At 48.8% G+C, this 25024-nt stretch overlaps 1 protein-coding gene across 10 annotated transcripts in view; it reads right to left on the bottom strand.

The window, feature by feature from the left end:
• LOC119178037 (chitinase-like protein 4) overlaps positions 1 to 25024 on the bottom strand; it is an 820670-nt gene that overhangs the window by 364650 nt on the left and 430996 nt on the right. For all 10 annotated transcript variants that reach the window (XM_075891613.1, XM_075891595.1, XM_075891598.1 and 7 more), the window contains one exon: positions 13648 to 13757. In XM_075891613.1, the coding sequence (XP_075747728.1) occupies positions 13648 to 13757 (110 nt within the window). The remainder of the gene's footprint in view (positions 1 to 13647; positions 13758 to 25024) is intronic.

Raw genomic sequence — 25024 nt, 5'->3', positions numbered from 1 at the left:
CCCTGCATCTAGCAACAATAGTACACTCTGAAAATATTGGCCTGCAGCCACACGTGCTGTAGTGAACGGACAGCCATCCTTGTTTATAGTGAACCACATTGTAGATATTGACCCGTGTCTACATGTGGACAAAAACGATGAGGGGGGGATTTAGCAGACACCAGGTAGTGGGCCTCTGGCTTGACGCGAGAAAGAAGAAGAAGATCTTGCGGCTCAGCTGTTGAGAACACGCTGCTTTCGCTGCCTCAAGGCGTACTTGTGCTTTGTTCGCGTTGTACTGCGACATTGGTGGAGGTGCTGGCCCGCGACCCCGCCTGATGCTCCACACTCCCACGGGGAGCCGTTCATCCAGCCCAGAAGCACTTGTCGACACTCCCGTGCATCGCTTCAGTCGTCGCTTGCGAGGCCTCCTTCCAGAGTTCACACTCTCACAGGAACACTCTACAAGGCACCGCTCACATCTACCAATGGCCACCGCCAGTCCACAACAGTTATTACGAGACAGTAGTTTGTCAACCCCATCTCAGGTAACCCTATTTTCAACACTGGTGCCTGATCTCTTTGGTGGTGGAGCACATGAAGACGTCGAAGAATGGCTTGATCACTATGAACGTGTCGCTAACACCAACCAGTGGTCCCTTGAACAAAGGCTTTCCCGCGCCTATTTTTATCTCGACGACAGCGCTAGAACCTGGTACGAGAACAGAGAAGGCAGTTTGTCAACATGGAGTGACTTTAAAAGAGGGATGATTGACACATTTGCCGATGTCGACCTGCGCGAATGTGCGCAGCATTTACTCGAGCTACGGGTTCAGAAACCTAATGAAACGGTGGCAATGTTCGCTGAGGACATGGCCCGTCTCTTCCGTAAAGCTGGCCCGCACATGACCGACGACAAAAAGTTGCACTACCTCATGCGCGGCGTTAAATATCAATTGTTCGCCGGACTTTTGCGGAACCCGCCAAGCACCGTGACAGACTTAATCAAAGAAGCTACGGCTATCGAACGGGCGCTTCACCTACGATGCCGACAATACAATCACTTGTCCAGCAGCGCCCACATGCAAGTCGCCGCTACGACATCTGACAATCAAAGCTCGTTGCGCGATTTAATAAGAGAAATTGTTCGCGAAGAGCTGCTGAAGCAGCAGAATCTGGTCACAGAACCACCTACGGCGTCTGTCGCTGAAGCCGTCCGCGAAGAAATACGCCAAGCGTTTTCAACAGCTGATCCTACTGACGATCAGCAACCTGTGAGCTACGCAGCCGCGTTTCGCCGCCCGCCGCCCGTTGCGCCGTCGTACCGCCAGCCATCGGCAGCCGTTCCTTGGTCACCACCACAAGAACAGACACCGCGGTGCCCTGCCGTCGTACCGCCGTACGAAATGCCGCCGTACCAAGAGCCGTCTCCCAACGAGACACGGCATTTGCCACATTACGAGCCGTTGCAGCGTCCACAGCTTCGTAAAACAGACGCCTGGCGCAATGTAGATAGGCGTCCGCTTTTTTTTACCTGCGGAGGTGTGGGCCACATTTCCCACCAATGTCGGCACCGCGTAGATATGTCTCGACCTCTTCGGCAATGCCCTGACGATCGACGTGCCAACGACGGCTGCGCACCACGCCGGGACGCTCATTCTCAAGGACCCCCCTTGTCTCAGTCCCATTTTGACAACCACCGTGCCAATAATGACGACAGTGTGCCTTATTACCAGCCAGGTTTGGGACGTTGACCATGCTCTCCGTCTCCGGCATATTCGTTTTCATCGCGCCACCGAACTACAGTCGACGTCAGTGAAAGGAGGTCACCAAGTCCACGCCGGGGAAACTGAAGGCGGCGACCTCCGGGGATGAGGTTGCAGGCCGTCAAGGCGACGAAAAAAAGCCCCCGTTACTTGTACCACAGGACGCTGTGAAGCCGAGAAGTTGTAACACCGACGAAACTGTGACCACAGATCTTACCGTTTCGGTAGACGGACAGCAAGTAACAGCCTTAGTTGACACCGGCGCCGACTTTTCTATCATAAGTGAAAACCTTGCCGTACGCCTCAAAAAAGTGAAGACTACGTGGACGGTACCTCACCTGAGAACAGCAGGCGGCCAGCTGTTGATGCCTGTCGAAAGGTGTACAGCAAGACTCGACATCGGTGGCTCTTCTTTCGTGGCGACGTTCGTCATCCTCACCTCGTGTTGCAAGGGCTTGATCATAGGGATGGACTTCTTAAGAGAATATGGTGCCGTCATCAACATCCCGGATCGTTCAATTACATTCCGCAACAGCCATGGTTTAGTTGACTGTTCAGACGCAATACGCAACACTTTACGTATAATTGATGATGATGTGGTCGTCCCGCCCCAGTCATGCACTCTTGTTTCGGTGGAAGGCCACGAAGCGTTTGATGGCGAAGGCATTGCTAACGAAATTGACTCGCTGCTATATAGTCATGGCATTTCGGTCGCACGAGGTATCGTCCGTCTCACGGGTGGACGCACGAATTTACTTCTGACGAACTTTAGTGCTGAGCGCCGGCACCTTCTGAAGGACACAGCTATCGCTTCGTACGACAATATTGTAGAAATGCGAGGCAGCTTATGATTGTCGGTATTGGACGAAGCGCCTAATCAAGAACCAGAACCCGTTCTCGATGTTGGCACCACTCTGTCAAAGGACGAGCGACAGAGACATCTTCAGCTGCTAGCCGAATTCCGCGACTGCATTTCAACGACATCACGAGTTGGTCGAACACCTTTGACAAAGCACCGAATAATCACCGAGGACACAATGAGACCTATCCACCAAAACCCTTATCGCGTAGCTTCAAAGGAACGCGAAGCCATACAAGAACAAGTCGCGAAAATGCTTGCAGATGACGTCATTCAACCGTCACAGAGCCCCTGGGCATCGCTTGTAGTGCTAGTAAAGAAAAAGGACGGCACCCTGCGTTTTTGCGTGGACTACAGGAAGCTGAATCGGGTGACCAGCAAAGATGTGTACCCGCTCCCACGTATTGATGACTGCCTCGACAGACTTCGGCACGCTCGCTACTTTTATTCCATGGACTTGAGGAGCGGATTCTGGCAGATCTAGGTAGACCCAAGAGACCGAGAGAAAACCACTTTTGTGACGCCAGGTGGTTTATACGAATTTAAAGTTTTCTTTCGGTTTGTGCTCCGCGCCCGCGACTTTTCAAAGACTTATGGACACGGTACTTTCGGGATTGAAGTGGAAGACGTGCCTAGTCTATCTGGATGACGTTATAGTGTTTTCGACCACGTTTGACGAGCACCTCAAAAGGCTGGAAGTTGTTTTACGTGCCATACGGTTCGCGGGCCTAACATTGAAATCATAAAAGTGCCATTTCTGTTTTCACGAACTTCAGTTTCTTGGTCACGTTGTCAGCAACGCAGGCATCCGGCCCAATCCTGGAAAAATTGCTGCCGTTGCACAGTTCCCAGTACCCTCCATTAAGAAGGCTGTCAGGCGCTTCCTAGGCCTTCGTGCCTATTATCACCGGTTTATCGTAGACTTCGCCCGTATCGCGTCACCACTAACTCGTCTCACAAGAGACGATGTTGCCTTTGAACGGAAAGAACAGGAGGCTGTCTTTAATAACCTGCGTCAACGTCTTCAAACGCCCCCTTTACTTGACCACTTTGACGAAGAAGCCCCGGCGATGTTTCATACAGACGCTAGCAATGTAGGTTTTGGGGCTGTGCTTGTGCAATGGCAATAGGACACAGAAAGAGTGATCGCCTACGCAAGCTGAACGCTAACACGCGCAGAGGCTAACTATTCAACAACAGAGAAAGAATACCTCGCCGTAGTATGGGCAGTAATGAAATTTCGGCCGTACTTGTATGGCCAGCACTTCAAAGTTATTAGTGACCATCACCCCCTTTGCTGGTTAACTAATCTAAAAGATCCCACCAGCCGATTAGCGCGTTGGAGCCTAAAACTGCAAGAGTTTGACATGACGGTCATGCACAAGTCAGGCAAGCGATATATGGACGCTGACTATCTGTCCCGTTCACCCATTCAGTTGGCAACCATACCTGAGGAGGAGGAAACGGCATTTCTTGGTGTTCTCGACACGACCACCATTGCGCAGCAACAGCGTGACGCCACTGAGTTGCTTGGCTTAATTAACTACTTGGAAGACAGATCTCGGAAGGCGCCAAGAGTTTTCGCAAGAATGTTGTCATCGTTTTGTTTGCGGGGCGGAATACGCTACAAAAGAAACTTTTCGTCGACAGGATCCGCCTATCTGCTCGTCATACCAGCAGCCCTTCGTACCGAAGTACTCAAAGCATGCCACAACGAGGTGACCTCTGGCCATTTAGGTTACATGAGAACGTTGGCCAGAGTACAGCAACGGTATTACTGGCCGAGACTAACCACAGCCGTGAAGCACCACGTTCGTACCTGTCTCGACTGCCAGCCACGCAAGTCACCAACGACTAAACCAACTGGCCTCCTGTCCCCAGTGCAGGTCCCAACAGCTCCATTCTACTAGATTGGCATGGATATTTCGGGCCCACTTCCTATTTCTACTGCAGGGAACCGCTGCGTTATCGTCGCGATGGATTATCTGACCCGTTATGCCGAGATAAAGGCTATCTAGAGAGGTACAGCAGCTGGAGTGGCAAGATTTTTCACCGAAAATATTGTACTGAGGCATGGTGCACCAACCGTCGTGATCACAGACAGAGGAACCGCATTTACGGCAGCTCTTTTGGATCACGTCCTGACGCTGAGTGGCACAACGCATCGTAAGACCACTGCCTACCACCCACAAAAAACGGGCTGACGGAGCGTCGGAACAAAACCATTGAAGACATGCTTTCGATGTACGTAGATATTGAACACGAAAATTGGAATGAAATCTTGCCATACATAACGTTTGCGTACAACACGGCCAAGCAAGAAACCATCCGCATGACCCCGTTCAGCCTCGTTCATGGACGAGAAGTACGAACTATGTTTGATGCGATGCTACCGCACGAAAGTGATGACATCGACCCAGACGCCAACACGTTTACGGAGCGCGCGGAAGAAGCTAGACAACTGGCACGTTTACGGATCCGCCAGCAGCAAGAGTACGATGCAGGCCGCTACAATGCTCACCGCAGAGCAGTTGTCTATCAAACTGGCGACAAAGTATGGATTCGGACACCCGTACAAAAAACGAGGACTATCAGAAAAGCTCTTAAGAAGATACTTTGGGCCATACCGAGTGCTGCGACAACTGAGTGACGTCACTTACGAAGTTGTTCCCGACAATTCGTGTAGTACCAAGCGTCACCAGCACCATCTTGAACTCGTTCACGTAGTGCGCATGAAGCCTTACGTCAGCGTGTGATTGCGTGAGACCTATCATTTAACAAAAACTGCAATATTGACCTCGCATCGAGTCGGTGCTCTTTGAGAGGGAGGCAAATGACCCGTGTCTACATGTGGACAAAAACGATGATGGGGGGATTCAGCGGACACCAGGTAGTGGGCCTCCGTCTTGACGCGAGAACGAAGAAGAAGATCTTGCGGCTCAGCTGTTGAGAACACGCTGCTTTCGCTGCCTCAAGGCGTACTTGTGCTTTGTTTGCGTTGTACTGCGACAATATTTTTACGGGGAAGATTTATTCACCGAGAGCTGGTCTTGCTAACGGCTTAAAGAGCGCAGAGTCATTCAGGCAAATGGGGGGAGCTCGAGAGTCCAACTCACACACAACCACGTTCTCGTCTTCTTCCTTTTGGGTGCCAATTCAGCTGTGTCGGAGCGACAGTTCCATACACGTATAATCACCTCGGCCAATAAGGCACCGTCTCGGTGCCTTTTAAATGAGCGAGTCGGCGTTGTAGGGCTTGAGGCGAGAAACGTGGACTATTTCGGTTCTGGGTGCAGCAGCTGATGAGCTTATGGTAGCGGCAATCTCGTAGGTCACAGGTGTGACCTGATGAATGACTCGGTAGGGCCCAGCGTATCGCGATAGTAGTTTCTCGCAGAGGCTAACACGTCGAGATGTAAACCACAGGAGAACAAGAGATCCCGCAGAAAAAACGGCATCCCTATGTCGACGGTCGTAAGGGGACTTCTGTGCTGTCTGCGATGACGATAACCGAGCGTGGGCTACCGCGCGTGCCATGAGGGCACAAGTGATTGCATCCTGAGCGTACCAAGAGGAGGATGGTTGATCTGATGAAAGCAGTGTGTCGAAGAGCATTAAGGAATGACGTCCGAAGAGTAGATAAAAAGGGGAGTAGCCCACTGTTTCATTACGCGACGATTTATAGGCGAAGGTGACGAACGGCAGTGCTATGTCCCAATCAAGGTGTTCGGTAGATACGTACATGAAAAGCAAGTCTGTCAATGAGTGGTTTATGTGCTCCGTAAGGCCGTTTATCTGAGGATGGTAAGATGTGGTGAAATTGTGACGTGTAGCACAAGATCGGAGTAGATCGTCAATCACACGAGATAGATCCTAGCGACCACGGTCTGTGAGCAGGCGAGACGAAGCGCACTGCTAGAGAATAATATCGTACAGCAGGATGTCAGCAACATCGGTTGCGCAGCTAGTTGGTAGAGCTAGAGTGATTGCATACCGAGTGGCATAGTCTGTGGCCACTGCAATTCATTTATTTCCAGTTGTAGAAGTAGAGAAAGGACCTATAAAGTCCAACCCCACTCAATAAAACGCCTCGGCTAGAACTTCAATTAGTTGAAGAAGACCGGCAGGGGGAGTCGTAGGCTTTTTTCGGCGCTGGCAGAGGTCGTAAGATGCGACGTAACGGCGAACGGAGCGGTAGAGATCCTTCCAGAATACTCGTCGTCGAATGCGGTCATAAGTTCTGGAGACTCCTAGATGTCCAGAAGCTGGAGCGTCGTGGAATCGTCACAAAACATTCTTTCGCAGAAGATGCGGTATGACGAGTAAAAGTTTCACGCTGTCGTGGTGTAAGTTGCGGTGGTACAAAACGTTGTCTTTAAGCAGGTATCTGCTAAGAGAATGGTCTGTATGACGCGATTGAAGGCGGTCATTGATGGCGAGCAGCGATGGATCTCGGCGCTGTTTGTCGGCCACGTTCAGAAAGTCAGTGATGGCTGGAACGCAGGCATCAGATTCCAAAACAGTGGGTGTAGGTGGATCAACGGGGTGCCGGGATCCACCTACCAGGAACCACCACCTTCAACCTTTTGGTGGAAAGAGCAGGGTCTTCACACAACCCGGCTCTGAAACTCCGCAGTGGACGCCAGCTTTGTCCAGCGGCGATGCCTGAAACCGGCACTCAGGCCTCGCCAACCACGCTGGCTCCATCAGCTGTAATTCCCCCCCCCCTCATCTTCTCACACCTGGCACGGTTTCCGGGACGGACAGCACGGTTGTCAAAGAATGGCTCGCATTATTCGAGCGCGTCAGCAAGCACTACAGATGGGACGAAACGCTTATGCTGGCAAATATTCTATTCTATCTACGGGGTACGGCACGCGCCTAGTATGAGTCGCATGAAGAAGAATTACCCAGCTGGGACACGTGCAATCAAAAGCTTCGCGATTTGTTCGGTCGGTCAGTTGCTCGTCAAATGGCAGCCAGGCAGCAACTCACGTCGCGTGTTCAATCATTGACGGAGTCGCACGTCACGTACACCCATGACGTACTGGCACTGTGCCGGAAGACTGACAAAAACATGTCCGAGGCTGAGAAAATGAGCAACGTGTTGAAAGGCATTGCTGATGATGCTTTCAACATACTAATGTGTAGAAACTGTACCTTTGTCGACTCCATAATATCTGAATGCCGATGAATTGAACAAGCTAAAAGCAGGCGAATAATCCACCACTTCACGAGACTACCAAACACTGCTGCGACTTCGTCTTGCGAGGATTCTGCAGCGCCCCGTTCACTTGTACCTCCTGCCAATTTCACAAGGATTGTTCGCCAGGAGCTGGAGGCCATGGCATACGCTTCCTGTCAGCCCCCTGCGCAAGACAACTGCGCAACAGTCTCGCTTATTCAAGCCGTCATACGTCAGGAGTTTGCTAACCTGGGCGTCCAGGTTCCACAGCCCGCCAGACTTATGCCGCAGCCCATGAACACTCCCGTCCACAACGCTGACCACCACTCTGCTCCACTTGCCGCTGCGGCAGCTTCGACTCCTCGGGATCAACCCATCTGCTGTTCTTGCTCTCGAGTTGGGCACATCTCCCACCATTGCCGCAACAGGTGATATTTCCGGCCAAGCTTTCCTAATGTCGATCGCCCTAAGGACCATGGACACTATACGTAACCCGCTTTTCGGGATGACCATATTCAGAACCCTTCAGCTCGCCGTTCATCTCCACGGTCCGAACCGTCCTACGCTGACGTCGTTGCCCGAAGAAACTGGTCTGGCCGCCCGCCGTCACCTCAAGGTCGGCGGTCACGCTCCCCTCAACGCCAACGCTTTGTCTTCAACTTCACGGATATTGCAACGCCTCTCACGGATCTCCTCAAAAAGTATGTGGCCTTTTCATAGGGAAAGGACCAAGAACATTTCTTCGCATCGCTAACTACCGCCCTCACATCATCGTCTGTGTTGGCTCATTTTAATCCAGCGGCTCGAACAGAGCTTTGCACCGATGCAAGCGGCCTTGGCATGGGTGTTATACTCGCTCAGATACAGAATGGCACCAACCGTGTGATAGCCTACGCTAGTCGCCTTCCATTCCAAGCGAAAAAAAACTTATTCCATCACTGAGCGGGAATGCTTAGCCCTCGTTTCGGCCATTGTGAAATTCCGTCCGTACTTATACGGACGTCCATTCGCAGTCATCACGCACCATCATGCGCTTTGCTGGCTGTCAACGCTTAATGATCCTACAGGAAGACTTGGCCGATGGGCACTTCGATTACAGGAGTACACAATCTCGGTTGTTACAAATCTGGAAAACTGCACAGTGATGCTGACTGCTTAACCCGGCACCTCCACCAAAAGATGTTACGGGGAAGATTTATTCACGGAGAGCTGGTCTTGCTAACGGCTTAAAGAGCGCACAGTTTATGCTGGCCAACGAGGGAAGCTAGAGCGTCTAACCCAGAACAACCACGCTGTCGTCTTCTTCCTTTTAGGTGCCAATTCAGCTGTGTCGTGGCGACAGTTACATACACGTATAAATATATTCCCTCAGCCTCTCATTTATACAACAACCTGTTTAATCGACGTAATACCTTCCACACAATAAATGCAGCTGATACACCACATTACAGATGCAATCTCTGAATTTATTTGCATGTTTTGTAGTGCAACCGAGGGCGGGTCTGGACGGAGGAAAAGACAGCTTGCACAGGAGACCTAATTTTTGAGGGGCCATAAAAACAACCTTCACATTAACTCGCTTTGCCACTTTCTTTTAATTGTGCGCTATCATGTGCATATACGGAACCATGATGAAAGCCTGTCTAGGTGTGACGGGTGGGTCTGCATTATCAATCCCTTTGGCCTTAGGTTTACGCAGCAGGACTTCGGCAACGGAAACTTGCACGTGGTCAGGACAACCAGCCGACGTAAGCCTTGAAGATTGCTTATCAAAGCTTTCTGTAATCTTGTGCACACAGCATTTTCGCAAGGCATTCATGAAGCAAGATTTTGCGATACCTCGCCTAAAACATTTAGAATGTGCGAAATAAAATGGCAAAACATGCTTATTTCTACGCGGTTGATACATCCACCAAGTGCGTTCATTATTCAGGAATAACTGAAAGGCAAGGAACCTGAGTTTACAATTCTCAGAAAGTTCGTGAGTAAGCTCAAAATCCTTAAGCCATTTCGCATCAGGTCTAAAACTGTAAGAGCGTCATTCTTATACGATGCAACATCAGTGTCCATAAACAATAAAAAACCATCTACGTATCTGAAAACGTGCGTCACATTAGTGTTAGTGAAGACTTCCGAAATGGATCTAATTTGCCTAAAAACAGGTCACTGACGATGGGAGCGATGCAAGAACCAATACAGATACTGGATTTTGGAAGGTGACGTTTTCCATCCCGTAGGATGTACGTCGACTGAAGGTAAATCATAAAAGCTCTAAATATTCACTGATGCTAGCTGGAGACTGGGCCTGAAATTTTGAGGCGCCATACTCCTCTCTATAATCTCCAATGCATTGTAAAAATAAGTAATGAAGAATAAAATAGTACGTCGACGATGTACGTCGACTCACAGGACAACAACCGCCGAAATAGCCGATCTACAATCAGAAAGACTTGGACTTGCCCCAGCATGTCTCTAAAGTGCTTTAATTGGTACCGAAGTTCGTCGTAGAGCCTTAGCGTTCTCTTCATGACCTTTTGGCTACCGTAAGACAAGTCTCTCGGCGTGCTCCACCGGAAGAGTAAGACCACCGCAAAGCAGACGGCGTAGGTGTCCTAAGTCGGTGTAAAGCGAGATTGGCTCTTCCGGTAAAACGCGTTGTAGATTTTATGAAGAAGCATTCATTATGTGTGTTACTTGCAGACAAGGAGGGCGGCTTTGACGTAATGTCCCTTAAAAAGTACCGGGAAAAAGCTTGTCACACGGTTTCGGCCCTTTTTGACTGTCAAGCCTAAGTGTCGATGAAAAAGGTCAAAACTAAAGCTAAGAGCCTGCTTCGCAAGTTAATTCTTGTAAGTGTCCATAGGAATATGTCAGATGTCAAGGAATATTTCCTTGAAGCCTTCTTTAGCGCTAAAATGCATAAGGTCGATATTGATTAATTTGTAGGGTTTAAAGTCCCAAAACCACCATATGATTATGAGAGACGCCGTAGTGGAGGACTCCGGAAATTTTGAACACCTGGGGATCCTTAACGTGCACCTAAATCTGAGCACACGGGCCTACATTTCCGCCTCCATCGGAAATGCACCATAAGGTCGAAATGCCTTCTAGGCTAATTGTATCTGAAAATAACAGCAGGCAAAATGTATTGTACTCTACCAGCAGAAAACCTTGAAATACCTAGAAGTGAACGATCCATTTCTAGTAAAAAGTTCATGTGAAGTTCGGGAGTTCATTTCGTCGCGTTGAAATAAAACTCTATTCGCCTTCTCTATACACGTCAAGGACCTGTACTATGTTATTCTTCATTACTTATTTTTACAATGCATTGGAGATTATAGAGAGGAGTATGGCGCCTCAAAATTTCAGGCCCAGTCTCCAGCTAGCATCAGTGGATTTTTAGAGCTTTTATGATTTACCTTCAGTCGACGTACATCCTACGGGATGGAAAACCTCACCTTCAAAAATCCGGTATCTGTATTGGTTCTTGCATCGCTCCCATCTTCAGTGACCTGTTTTTAGGCAAATTAGACAGATTCATTTCGGAAGTTTTCACTAACACTAATGTGACGCACGCTTTCAGATACGTAGATGATTTTTTAATATTTAGAGACACTGATATAAAATGACGCTTGTATAAAAATGACGCTCTTACAGTTTTAGGCCTGATGCGAAATGATTTTAAACATTTTGAGCTTACTCATGAACTTTCTGAGAATTGTGAAATTAAATTCCTTGACATTAAGCTATTCCTGAATAATGGATGCACTTTCTGGATGCATCAACTGCGTGGAAGTAAGCCTGTTTTGCCATTTCGTTCCGCGCATTCTAGATTACTTAGGAGAGGTATCGCAAATTCTTGCTTCGTGGATGCCTTGCGAAAATCTTGTGTGCACAAGATTACAGAGCTTTGTTAAGCAATCTTCAAGGCTCACGTCGGCTGGTTACCCCGACTACGTGCAAGTTTCTGTTGCCGAAAGCCTGCGGCGTGAACGTAAGGCCAAAAGGATTGATAATGCAGTCCAACCTGTCACAGCTAGACAGGCTTTCACCATGGTTCCGTATATGCACAATATAGCGCACAATTATAAGTGGCACAGCGGGTTAATGTGAAGGTGCTTTTTAGGGCCCCTCAAAAATGGAGTCACCTGTGCAAGCTGTCCGTTCCTCCGTCCAGACCTGCCCTTCACTATAAACAAGGATGGCTGTCCGTTCACTGCAGTACGTGTGGCTGCCGGCAAATATTTTCATAGTGTACCATTGTTGCTAGATGCACGAATTGTACCACACGCTAGATCATAGAGGCAGAAAAGATTTGCTCATTGAAAGATGGTTGTGTTAGCACCCCTTCTGTCACGCTCACCGATAAAGAAAAGTTGTTCCTTTGCTTGTCGGTGTGATTTACTTATGCATTGTCATGGTGTTTCGCGCATGACTATTGTGACTGGTAACTGTATAAAAGCGAAGACTTTCGCAAGAAATAAATTGTGGGCAGTTCAGCACCCTGTCTCGTCTCTTCTCCTGTCCTCTCCTGCCCTGTCGTTTGCGCTGGTAAGCACTTTTTATCATTAAGTGCAATTCCAGCATGCCCAGGGACGCAAAGAAACCAAACTTCTGATAGGCTACGCGGTACGAGAAACAAAGGTATTCTGAGAAGAGGAGAACAAGCAAGCCAACCTAATTCTTCTCTTCCTGAAATCGAACCAACGTGGTTCTCCTCTTCCTAGAATTGTTAATGCGCTTTTCCTCTTCTTTGTTTTTTGCATTGAGCTTTTAAGAGTATTATGCTGTCTTCTATAAAGGTGTGATGTTATGTTTGGGTTCAGAATTCACCCCAGAAAGAATGACGCAACACGCAGGTGAACAAGCACTCGTATAACGTATTTACGCACGCGAATGACATGAAAAAGTTGACGAACCGAGTCAAAAAGCCCGCGTCTTGTTCTCTTCGCGCGCGAGTCAGAAGGTGCTCATACGGTTTAGAGTCGACGACTAAGTAGCCGAGGATGTCACTGAGTCGCAGTCGTCGAGTATCCGATGACGTAGCTCGGTGGGTGACATGGTCACGTAGATTCACGACCGTTGATCCCGGCGGTTCAGTCCATGGGAACTGCTCCACGAAGATGTATTCGGCCCCACGTGCTCGTGGACGAACCCTCAGTGCGACCGTGAGTACAAAGCGGCAAGGCTTATCTCGGCCTCGTGCCCGGTCCCTGGCCCGGTATTCCTCTCCTGGTGGAACAGGCGGGAGTGCTTCGATAACGCCGATGCACCAGGAAGTAGGCCTGCTGGTTCTCTCGTGTACCGGACGCCCAGCAAAGAAAGCAGCCTCAGAACCTTCCTATGCTCGCGCAGAGCTCTCGCACTGCCACCCTTTCTCGAGCCACACACGCACCAGATCGCTGTCTTCATCACCGCCGCATGCCACATACACAATTCGCCCCCGCACGGCAAACAAATTCAAACAGTCGCACAGGTCATCAACGAATCGCCACCGAACGGCGCAGTGTGTTCTTCTTGCATAACTGAACCCGCGCATACACATATCATTGCGAAAGGTATGAATAGCCACACAGAATTGAAGGAATGAAAACTTATGTTCTGCTGGGTGGCAGCTGACAATCCTAGGGGCCTGAACTGTCAACATAAGCGTGCATCATTGATGGAAAATAGTAAATATATATAGTTCACCCCTTCATTACTCTCCTCAAAAGACTTCATTATAGGTTCATTATCTGCCATTTTAGAAATAAATTTTGTCACTGACATGAATACTACTCTTATATACATCAGAAATCATGCAGATGCTCAAGAAGATTTTAGTAGAAAAATACAAAAATGCTGCATTAGGTACCTACCTAGACAGCCCTCGCACATCATAGGTGGATGGCATGACGGCAGGAATAGCGCAAATGCTGGCGCTCAGCAAAAATGCCTTCTTTGTCTCCTTCATGTACGACCGGAAGTCCTGCGCAGGCCAACCATAATCGAATTCGGTATGTAAAAAGTCATATCCAGTTGGAAGATACTTATTGACCCTTCAATCATACAGGAAATACCTTATGCATTCAAGATACCAAATCTCGGCCACGGTGCCCGCATTTTGTTTGAGTCTGATGAGCTCATATATAGGTGCTTGTTAAAATATTCGAGCTGGTAAAAATCTCTACAGACCTAAAGTACGGGGTATCTCAGCGAAATTGTGGTTTTGGGACGTTACACCCCAGCAATTCAAAATCAATTCATTTTATTTTCCCAGAAAGAAACAGGTTCTGGAGAGGTTCACTGGCTAAAAGCTGTTTATGGACAGCTTGACGAGGCCAGTGAACCCTATACAAGGCAGGTGGGACAATGACGAAGATGTGTGTATCAATAAAGACCATAAGCTAACATAACAATACAAAATACGGTGTAATAAAAACATATATATACAATCTTACGATACATCCTGATACCAGCATAGCACAGACGATTACATGAACGCGAGCAAAAAAAAAACAAAGAAAGAAAACAAAAGAAAAATCCAGCAACCATAACACCATTATTGCCAAAAAATAAAATAATAAAAATAAATAAATGATGAAAATATCAGGGAAGATGTATACAAATTTGCTCCTTGTGTATGTGCTGCATCATACAATGTACATCACATGTCAGACTAACAAAATTATACAGACAGACTTATATCATATTGCCACGTTTCATTTCACAAGTTTTTGTTATCGTTCCGAAACACCACACGATTCTCGGCGCCAACCGCGCCTGCAGGTTTCGAGAAGGTTCCGGACTGTAGTAGATCATTTCGGTAAGATCACGCCCACTGTGCGAACGGTACAGATTGTTCTGAAACCTACGCCACCGCCAGCGATAACGCTAGAACATTCGACGGCAAGGGTATAAATGCCGACGCGCTTCGCCGCTTGTCAGTTGTTGATCGAAGGCCGACGCTGCGTTCGCCGCAATCAGTCCGAGACTGCTATCTGTGCAAGACTGCTGCTGTAATTAGACTTTCCCTTTACTGGGCACAGGTTCGCCCAAATAAACAGTTAAATCCCAATACGAAGTTTCCTGTCTTTGGCCACGTCACGACCTCGTGACATCTGGTGGAGGTGCTGCTTCGTTCATGTACCGGACGCCCCCGTCAAGCCGTGAACCCAGCCCCCGTCGCGGAGAAGACACCGACGCCAACCAAGAGCAGCGAACGAGCCACCGACAGCAAGGTCTCCCACCGGAGTACGGCCTTCTAGAAGACAAGGCGCGGAAGACCAAGACCATGACCTCGACTGCAGCGACAATGACAACCGGAGCGTCCCAGCCCGCGATCGTCATTCATCAACCCAGGGAACCACCAACGTTCCATGGCTCATCGTTTGAAGACCCGGAAACCTGGATAGAAACATACGACCGTGTGGCCGCCCTCAACCACTGGGACAACGAAGAAAAGCTCCGTCGTGTGTACTTCTACCTAGAAGACACCGCAAAGACCTGGCTAGAGAATCGGGAGTCCACGCTCCGAACGTGGGATGTCTTCTGCGGCGCATTTCTGCAAACGTTCGCAAGCGTCGCTCGCAAAGAGAGGGCCGCTGCTCTACTCGAGACCCGGGTTCAGCTACCAAATGAAAAGGTTGGAATTTTCACAGAGGAGATGACCCGCCTATTCCGTCACGCTGACCCAGACATGCCTGAGGAGAAGAAAGTTCGTTTCCTCATGCGAGGGGTCAAACAGGAGCTCTTCGCGGGACTAATGAGGAATCTACCGAACACCGTCCAAGAATTAGTATCCGAGGCGACCACCATCGAAAAAACCCTGGACATGCGCACCAGACAGTACAATCGTCGCCTGACTCCAGAATGCGCTGCTGCTCAAGCCAGTGACTCCGACAACCTGCGTAAAACGATCCGAGCGATCATGCGGGAAGAGCTGCGCAAACTGTTGCCTTCGGCGCAACCTCAATTGGATTCGATCGCCGACATTGTGCGAGAAGAAGTTCGGCAATCGCTTCGAATTCACGAAACACTGCCGCCCGAGCCAGAAACTATGAGCTACGCCACTGCAGTGCGCCGCAACGCTCCTCCCCGTCCACGCCAAAACGCCGCCCCGTCACACTTCCGTCGCCAGACGCCACCGCCGCCACCACCCCAACCGACGTCCTACCGTTCCCCAGCGGGCCAGCGCAGTGCACCGAGGAAAACGGACGTTTGGCGTGCACCTGACAACCGCCCGCTCTGCTACCACTGCGGCGAGGCCGGGCACACATACCGCCGTTGCCGGTACCGACAGATGGGACTGCGTGGCTTCGCCGTCAATGCACCGCGTCCGCAGCCAGGAGATCGGCCACGTGACATCGCCGACTACCTGGAAGGAACTCAATGGACACCACGAAGTCCTTCCCGTTCGCCGTCGCCCAGCCGCCACATGTCACCGCACCCCCGGCAGTACTCTGACCCAACGCGGGGCCGGTCTCTTAGCCCGTATCCGGGAAACTAAGGGCAGCAACCGATAGAGAAGCGGTTGCTGTGCGACGAACTACCGAAGATCCTCCGACGACGACGCCGACGCGACGGAGCTTTTTGAACACAACACCAACCAGGCAAAGCCCTGAAGGCAAAAGGTCACTTACCGAAGGTGGCCGGACGACGCAACATGGAAGCAGCGGAACAAGCCGACGCAGCCGTGACCCGACGCCACGCCCTAACTGTAATGCGAGACGGCGAACTAGCGACCTCGACGTTCTTATCGACGGCCACAGTGTGACTGCACTCGTCGATACTGGAGCCGACTATTCTGTCATCAGTGGGTCGTTCGCCGCGAAGTTAAAGAAAGTTAGGACAGCTTGGAAAGGCCCTGAAATCCGCAGAGCTGGAGGTCATCTCGTAACGCCTGCAGGAATCTGCGCAGCGAGAGTCACCATTAACGGCCGTATTTATCCTACAGACTTCGTAGTCCTACAGCGTTGCTCGAGAGATGTCATCCTTGGCATGGACTTCTTATGCCTCCATGGTGCTGTCATCAACCTAAAAACAAGGTCGATAACGTTATACACAGAAGAAGCACTACCGCCGCGCACGCCGTCAGGACACCATGCCTTGAATGTGCTGGAAGAACAAGTCACCATTCCGCCTCGCTCAAGCGTCATTATTTCAGTCGGCGCTCCTAAATCACCTGACTTGGAAGGCGTCGTTGAAGGCAGTCAGCATCTGTTGGTCACCCGAAATATTTGCGTCGCAGAGGAATTGCAGAGCTGCGGGGAGGCAAAGCAACAGTTATGCTCACGAATTTCAGCAATGAGTACAAACATGTGAACAAAGGAACAACGGTCGCATACATTGAAGAAATTGTCGAAGCCACCAGTGCTTTCGCCCTCACCCATTCTGCGGAACCTGCTCAGAGGAACCAAGCCCCGCCCATAGCTTTTGACGTCAATCCCAGACTTCCGAACAATAAGCAAGAACAGCTCAAGGCCCTGCTCCTGCAATACGAAGATTGCTTTTCGTCGTCAACGAAAATTCGCCAGACCCCAATCACGAAACATCGAATCATAACCGAAGAAAATGCCAGACCACTCCGTCAGAGTCCGTACAGGGTTTCGACGCGAGAACGTGAGGCAATGAAGAGACAAGTTGATAAAATGCTGCGAGATGACATTATCCAGCCGTCCAAGAGTCCGTGGGCATCCCCCGTGGTGTTAGTGAAGAAAAAGGATGGGACCCTACGTTTCTGCGTCGACTATCGCCGCCTGAACAAAATCACAAGAAAGGACGTGTATCCTCTTCCACGAATAGACGACGCACTTGATCGGCTCCATAACGCCAAGTACTTCTCAAGTACTTCTCGTCAATGGACCTCAAGACTGGCTATTGGCAAATCGAAGTCGACAAAAGAGACCGAGAGAAGACGGCGTTTATAACACCGGACGGCCTCTTCGAGTTTAAGGTGATGCCCTTCGGCCTTTGCTCAGCGCCTGCAACTTTTCAACGCGTTATGGATACAGTACTGGCAGGATTGAAGTTGCAAACTTGCCTTGTGTACTTGGATGACGTCGTCGTGTTTTCCTCGAGTTTCGACGAGCATATTCGGCGCCTTGAATCTGTACTTCAAGCCATCAAGACGTCCGGACTCACACTGACGCCAGAAAAGTGCAGATTTGCGTATGAGGAGCTCTTGTTTCTGGGGCACGTTATCAGCAAGTCTGGAGTTCGTCCCGATCCACGGAAAACAGCCGCCATCGCCGACTTCCCGCCGCCCACTGACAAGAAGGCCGTGCGCCGATTTCTGGGCCTGTGCGCCTATTATAGGCGGTTCGTGAAAAACTTCGCCCGCATCGCCGATCCTCTCACTAACCTTACCAAGGCCGACTCGGAGTTCAAGGAAGAAACGCCACAGGAACACGCTTTCCAGGAGCTTAAACATCGCCTCCAGACGCCTCCGTTACTTGCACATTTCGACGAATCCGCCGAGACAGAAATACATACTGACGCAAGCAGCATAGGTCTTGGCGCAGTTCTTGTGCAGAGGGCTGACGGACATGAAAGGGTTATTAGTTACGCCAGCCGATCACTATCCAAAGCAGAAGCAAACTATTCCACAACAGAAAAGGAGTGCCTCGCCATCATCTGGGCTACGTCGAAATTTCGCCCCTACCTCTATGGCAGGCCCTTCAAAGTCGACCACCACGCCTTTTGTTGGCTAGCCACCCTGAAGGACCCTTCAGGTCGCCTCGCACGATGGAGCCTGAGACTTCAAGAATATGACATTACTGTCATTTACAAGTCCGGCAAAAAACACTCCAACGCCGACTGTCTCTCTTGTGCACCTGTCGACCAACCGCTACCCGACGACTCGGATGATGACTACTTCTTGGGAACGATAACTACCGACGACTTCGCTGAACGACAGCGGGCCGACCCGGAACCTAAAGCCCTAATAGAATACCTCGAAGGCAGGACCGCCGAAGTCCCGAAGGTATTCAAGCGCGCACTTGCGTCGTTCTTTCTGCGAAACGGTCTTCTACAAAAGAAAAACTTTTCACCGCTTCGAGCTAAGTACCTCCTTGTGGTGCCTTCAGCTCTGCGACCAGAACTCCTGCAGGCCCTGCACGACGATCCGACGGCAGGGCACCTCGGTGTTTCCCGCACGCTCGCGAGAATACAAGAAAGGTACTACTGGCCACGTCTTACCACCGACGTCACTCGTTATGTGAGGACATGCCGGGACTGTCAGCGACGCAAGACACCGCCGACAAGGCCAGCGGGACTTCTGCAGCCAATTGATCCACCTTGCCGACCTTTCCAGCAGATTGGTATGGACCTACTGGGGCCGTTCCCGACGTCGGCTTTCGGAAACAAGTGGATCGTGGTAGCTACCGACTACTTCACCCGCTACGCCGAGACAAAAGCCCTGCCAAAAGGCAGCGCATCCGAGGTAGCTAAGTTCTTCGTCGAAAATATCGTCCTACGCCACGGCGCCCCGGAGGTCCTTATCACCGACAGAGGAACGGCATTCACTGCCGACTTAACTCAAGCGATCTTGGCATACAGCCAAACAAACCACCGCCGGACGACAGCGTACCACCCACAGACCAACGGCCTCACCGAGCGGCTTAACAAGACGATCGCCGACATGCTGTCAATGTACATCGATGTCGAACACAAGACGTGGGACGCCATTCTTCCGTATGTGACCTTCGCATACATCACGGCGGTGCAGGAGACGACGCAGATATCTCCATACAAATTGGTCTACGGAAGGAGCCCGGCAACGACGCTCGATGCCATGTTACCGAACGTCACCGACGAAGAAAACCTCGATGTGAGCGAGTACCTTCAACGCGCCGAAGAAGCCCGACAACTTGCGCGTCTCCGTATCAAGAATCAACAGACGACCGACAGCCACCGTTACAACCTTCGACGACGCTTCGTGGAATACCAGCCCGGTGAACGTGTTTGGGTGTGGACGCCGATACGCTGACGTGGACTAAGTGAGAAGCTTCTGCGACGGTACTTCGGACCGTACAAGGTGGTTCGACGTCTCGGCCCACTTGATTACGAGGTTGTCCCCGACGGCATCACGAACTCTCAACGACGCCGATCGAGACCTGAAGTCGTCCATGTCGCGCGCCTCAAGCCGTTTCATGCACGTTAACAAACTGAAAAAGTGTTTTTTGTATTATTGTTGTATTGTAATTTATTCATTGTACTTTCTTGCATTATTATTGTATCTTCATCTTTAGTTAAAGCATCGGGACGATGCCTTTTTTCAGAGGGTGGCAATGCCACGTTCCATTTCACAAGTTTTTGTTATCGTTCCGAAACACACACGATTTTCGGCGCCAACCGCGCCTGCAGGTTTCGAGAAGGTTCCGGACTGTAGTAGATCATTTTGATAAGATCACGCCCACTGTGCGAACGGTACAGATTGTTCTGGAACCTACGCCACCGCCAGCGATAACGCTAGAACATTCGACGGCAAGGGTATAAATGCCGACGCGCTTCGCCGCTTGTCAGTTGTTGATCGAAGGCCGACGCTGCGTTCGCCGCAATCAGTCCGAGACTGCTATCTGTGCAAGACTGCTGCTGTAATTAGATTTTCCCTTTACTGGGCACAGGTTCGCCCAAATAAACAGTTAAATCCCAATACGAAGTTTCCTGTCTTTGGCCACGTCACGACCTCGTGACAATATAACCTATTCGGTACAGCATGGATGCACACACTGAAAGAAAAATGAAATTGTACTATCGTACAGACAGAACATTTCACAACGTGAAAAAGTTAGCCTATATTTGCAAAAAAGGATCGTAGTTCTTTTAATGAGAAACTGTTTACATGACTATATTTATTGAGAATCTTTGGTAAATTGTATTGCAATGTTTGAGATTTGTAATTATTGCGAAACCTCGAAACAAACCAAACATCACTGCTTCTTGTTCCTAACAAAACTTTTTTTGCAGTTAGACATGCGGTATTTTCAATGAATTGTTTAAACTAAATGGAAGAGAAATAGTTGGATCACAGAATGCGAAAGATATACATATATTCCACTTTAATAATACCGTAGTCCCGACACGCAAGTTGTGTTGGTGACAAATAATCTAAATTAGCGACATGTCTAATAATTTTTTTCTGCATGATCTGAAGTTTCATTAGGTTCGTTTTTGTCGTGGTTGCCCACACCAAACTGCAGTAATTTATGTGCGAAAGAAAAAGAGCATGGTATATTTGCAGTTTCACCTTTGCGGGTAAGATATATCTACAACGAGCTAGCACACCAACTACACTAGAGGCTTTTTTGCAGATGTCAACGACGTGTTGGTTCCAGCTGAGGTTTGATGAAAACATGACGCCAAGAATTTTATGCTCATCCACAAAACGAATGTCTTCACCTGCGTAAGCTAACGCTTGTGTTGATGAAAATATTTTGTTTTTAGCTCGGAATACGATGGCTTTTGTTTTAAGTGGAATAATTTTCAGTAAATTTTTGCTAGACCAGAAGGAAAGCTTCTTCAATAGCTTATTACACCGGATAATTAGCTCATTTGCGTCAGGGCCTGACAAAAGTAAGTTCGTGTCATCAGCATATATAACAAAGCTCACACTGGGATCAATATCCACGATGTCATTTATGTAAGCATTAAATAATAGCGGCCCCAGTACGCTTCCCTGGGGCACACCATTTAGAACAGGTAAATATGATGACGTATGAGTGCTTAACTGAACGCATTGCTGTCTATTTTGCAAGTATGACTTTATCAACTGAAGTGACGTGCCACGGATTCCGTATGATTCAAGCTTTAGCAGTAAATTGGTATGATTAATGCAATCGAAAGCCTTGCTGAAATCAAGAAAAACAGCTAACGTGAAAAGATTTCGTTCAAAATTTTGCAGTATCATTTCCTTAAGTGTTAATAGGGCCGTCTCCGTTGACCTTCCTTTCCTAAAACCAAACTGAAAGTCAGTGATTATATTTCTGGAGCAGAAGAAGGCAGATATACGCGTATAGAATAACTTTTCTAATCCTTTAGAAAACACAGGAATAATAGATATAGGTCTATAATTAGTCACCAGGTTACTGTCACCACCCTTGAACAACACAGTCACTCTGCTTCTTTTCATATCATCTGGAAAAACACCCGACTCAAGTATCAAATTAAAAATGTAGCTGAGCGCAGGAGTAATGCAATCTAAGACATATCTAATAGGTTTTATTTGAATGTTGTCAATGTCTAGTGCCTCACTGTTTTTTAGGTTCATGAATGTCGTGTAAACTTCTCGTTCATCCGTTGGTGCTAGAAAAATACTGTCGGGGCGTTTATTTCCTGGTGTAGCCCTGAAAGAGTCAGCCTGCAAAGGCCCGTTTGCTAATACACCCACATTAACAAAATGATTATTCAAGTGATCCGCAAGTTCTTTACCAGCGAGCTCGACAATGTCAACGGTAATCTTAGCTGATGCGGAGTCCCGCTTGCCGCGACTAAGCACATCATTAATTAAGCGCCAAACTACGTCAGGTGATTCCTGGGCGCTTTCAGCCAACATTTTCTCGTAGTAAGTTACCTTAGCTCCCTTAAGCTCCCGATTCAGCTTGTTACTGGTTTTTTTAAACTCTTCCAAATCTGTCAGTACTCTTGATATCAAGAATGAGTTGTAAAGTTTATTCTTAAGTCGTATCATACTAGCAAGAGAGGGGGTCACCCATGGTTTACGTATTTTTTTCGATAGTTTAACTTGCTTGAATGGGAAGTGTTTTACGTATATATGTACAAAGACAGCAAGAAATTTTCGATAGGCTTCGTCTGCAGAAGTTAAGTTGAAAAGAAAAGACCAATCATGTTCACTAATATACTTCTTAAAAGATTCCAAACTGTGGTTTGTTACAGTTTGTATTGTGTATGGTTCACGATACATCTCCTAATATTCGGCTTGTGGGAATAACACATAAATACCGGGCAATGATCACTTATATCTGATGAAACTGTTCCACACTGAAATACACTGGCTTCGATATTTGTTATTAATTAATAAGTCAAGGCACGAGGCACGAGCACGAGATTGGCGATTACCAATCATAATACCTGTTTGTGAAATGAAATTGGAGTCAAGGTCAACTACAATCAGATGTGTTTTTTAGTGCATTTTCAATTTCAGTAATTTCAAAAACAGTACACCAACAAATGTGTCCGGGAAATTCCAAGCGCACATTTGTAAAAAGAGACCTTAGACCGCTTTACGTTAGAGCACATTCGACCAACGCCTCGCATGCAGGTGAGTTCATTTTCTCGCGACCACAAGCGAGAGGCATGCGTTGCTTTATCACAACCAAGAAGGATTAAAAAAAACTGCTGGACTGGAAGCTCCCGCAATTCCTTGCCAGCAGACGTGAAGCCACCCTTTGCCACTGCCAAGATGGCGGAAACATGTTCTTTTCTGATGATGCCCACTTGAAGATCAAGTGGCTTTCATATGTTAAGTAAATACTTCGTTAGTTATGTGTTAAAAGATAGTTGTTTCCGACAAAATAACACACAGAAACGAGTATGGATGACTGAATCTTCAAAGAACTTTGCCTCCGATTAGATGCTCACTAAGGAAAACTTGTAACTGTAAGACGCACTTGGAGAACTACATCACCCAAAAAAGTGCCCACACTAAACTCGTTGGGCGTGCCAGAAAAGCGTTTATTTTTAATCGCTGAACGGTGACACTTTATCATGCCCCTAGTAAGATGGCCGCCACAGCCGCCATCTCGCCAAAGGAACGGCTTCACTTCTGCAAAATCATTTCCACTCCAGCAATTTTTTTAATCCTCCTTGATCCCAACCAATGCCAGCAGCGCTTCACAGCGGCTTTGTGGCTTTTCACAGTAGAAAGGTCGTTGCGGTGAAGGTGGTGAAAAGCATTTTTTACATTAGGGACGTGTAAGACCTTTTTATAAGTCCCTACAGTCTAGATGAAGTGTCTATTCCGGGAACCCCATTGTATAAAGCCGCTGTCCTGGCTCTCTGGACCAAGGCTTCCTTGGCCTGAAGGTCTGAAGAGCCGAACAGATCCGCCTCTTAATCCTCTCGCCTAGGGTTTGGGTTACTAAATGACTGCGTTATCTTGACCGACCCAAGCAATGTTCCAGGCGTCTGCCACCTCTCTACAGCCCTGCTGTGGTTATCTGGTGGCTAAGGCACTCGGCTGCTGACCCGCAGGTCGCGGAATCAAATTCCGGCTGTGGTGGCGCATTTTTGATGAAGGCGGAAATGTTGTAGGCCCGTGTGCTCAGATTTGGGTGCACGTTAAAAAACCCCAGGTGGTCGATATTTCCAATAACCTCCACTATGGCGTCTCTCATAATCACATGGTAGTTTTGGGACGTGAAACCCCACATATCAATCAATCATCAACCAGCTTTTTGACTAGCCTGTGTAACGTGGCCCGCCCGTGTGTGCATGCCAACACGCCACACAGCTTTTGCCCCAACGCTGTTGTTGGCACGGTGCCATGTAGATGAAGTCGCACCTGCGTGTCGACGTCACTATTTCCCTCATCCGCAGCAACTGTCGGCTCTCTCCAATACACCAAGGTGGTGTTGCTCTTCGCCCACTCGCAACAAACTTCTCTTGCTACATACTATCTACCACCCACAACGCCCAGCCTCATGTCAAGTAGAGACACTTTTTCGGCTCGTTTCTCTGCGATTAAGCTAACGCAAAAAGCAACTCGCCTCCCGTGTCCTGGCGTTTCACAGGAACATTTACTCAAGTAAAAGCTACACGGAGTTTTACTTTAAGCCGTCCTTCGAGCATCCGCGTCGACGCCCATTTCAGCCAGATCAAGGCCTTGCGCACCACTGGTGCTTCGCATCCAGTCGTGGTTGTATTCGGAGAGATTATATTGCTACGTAGCTATCGCATGAAAGGTTAACCATTCTGTGATCAGAAGATGACGAAGAGGACTGCTTTGCTTGTTCTTCGCTCCGATTTCATCAGTGTAACTACACTGCCAAATCGTCACGTCCCGTCTCATTTCACGTAACATATTTGTGGTGGAGGTCATGTCCTTCCATGTACCCATCACGAAGCTCCGCAGCAGCTGCATTCACGGGTCCTACCATGTCACAGATTCAAGGTACAACGTCTTTACCACCCTCCTCCTCTGTGACCCCTACCTACGTTGTCCTACCTCCTGCTCGTGATCCTAGCGTATTTTCTGGACAGGACAAGTGGCTCAACATGTATGAACGAATCAGCGCC

The sequence above is a fragment of the Rhipicephalus microplus genome, chromosome 1 (assembly GCF_043290135.1).
Source record: "Rhipicephalus microplus isolate Deutch F79 chromosome 1, USDA_Rmic, whole genome shotgun sequence".
NCBI classification, from domain to species: Eukaryota; Metazoa; Arthropoda; class Arachnida; order Ixodida; family Ixodidae; genus Rhipicephalus; species Rhipicephalus microplus.
This window is presented reverse-complemented; position numbering and strand designations above follow the sequence as displayed.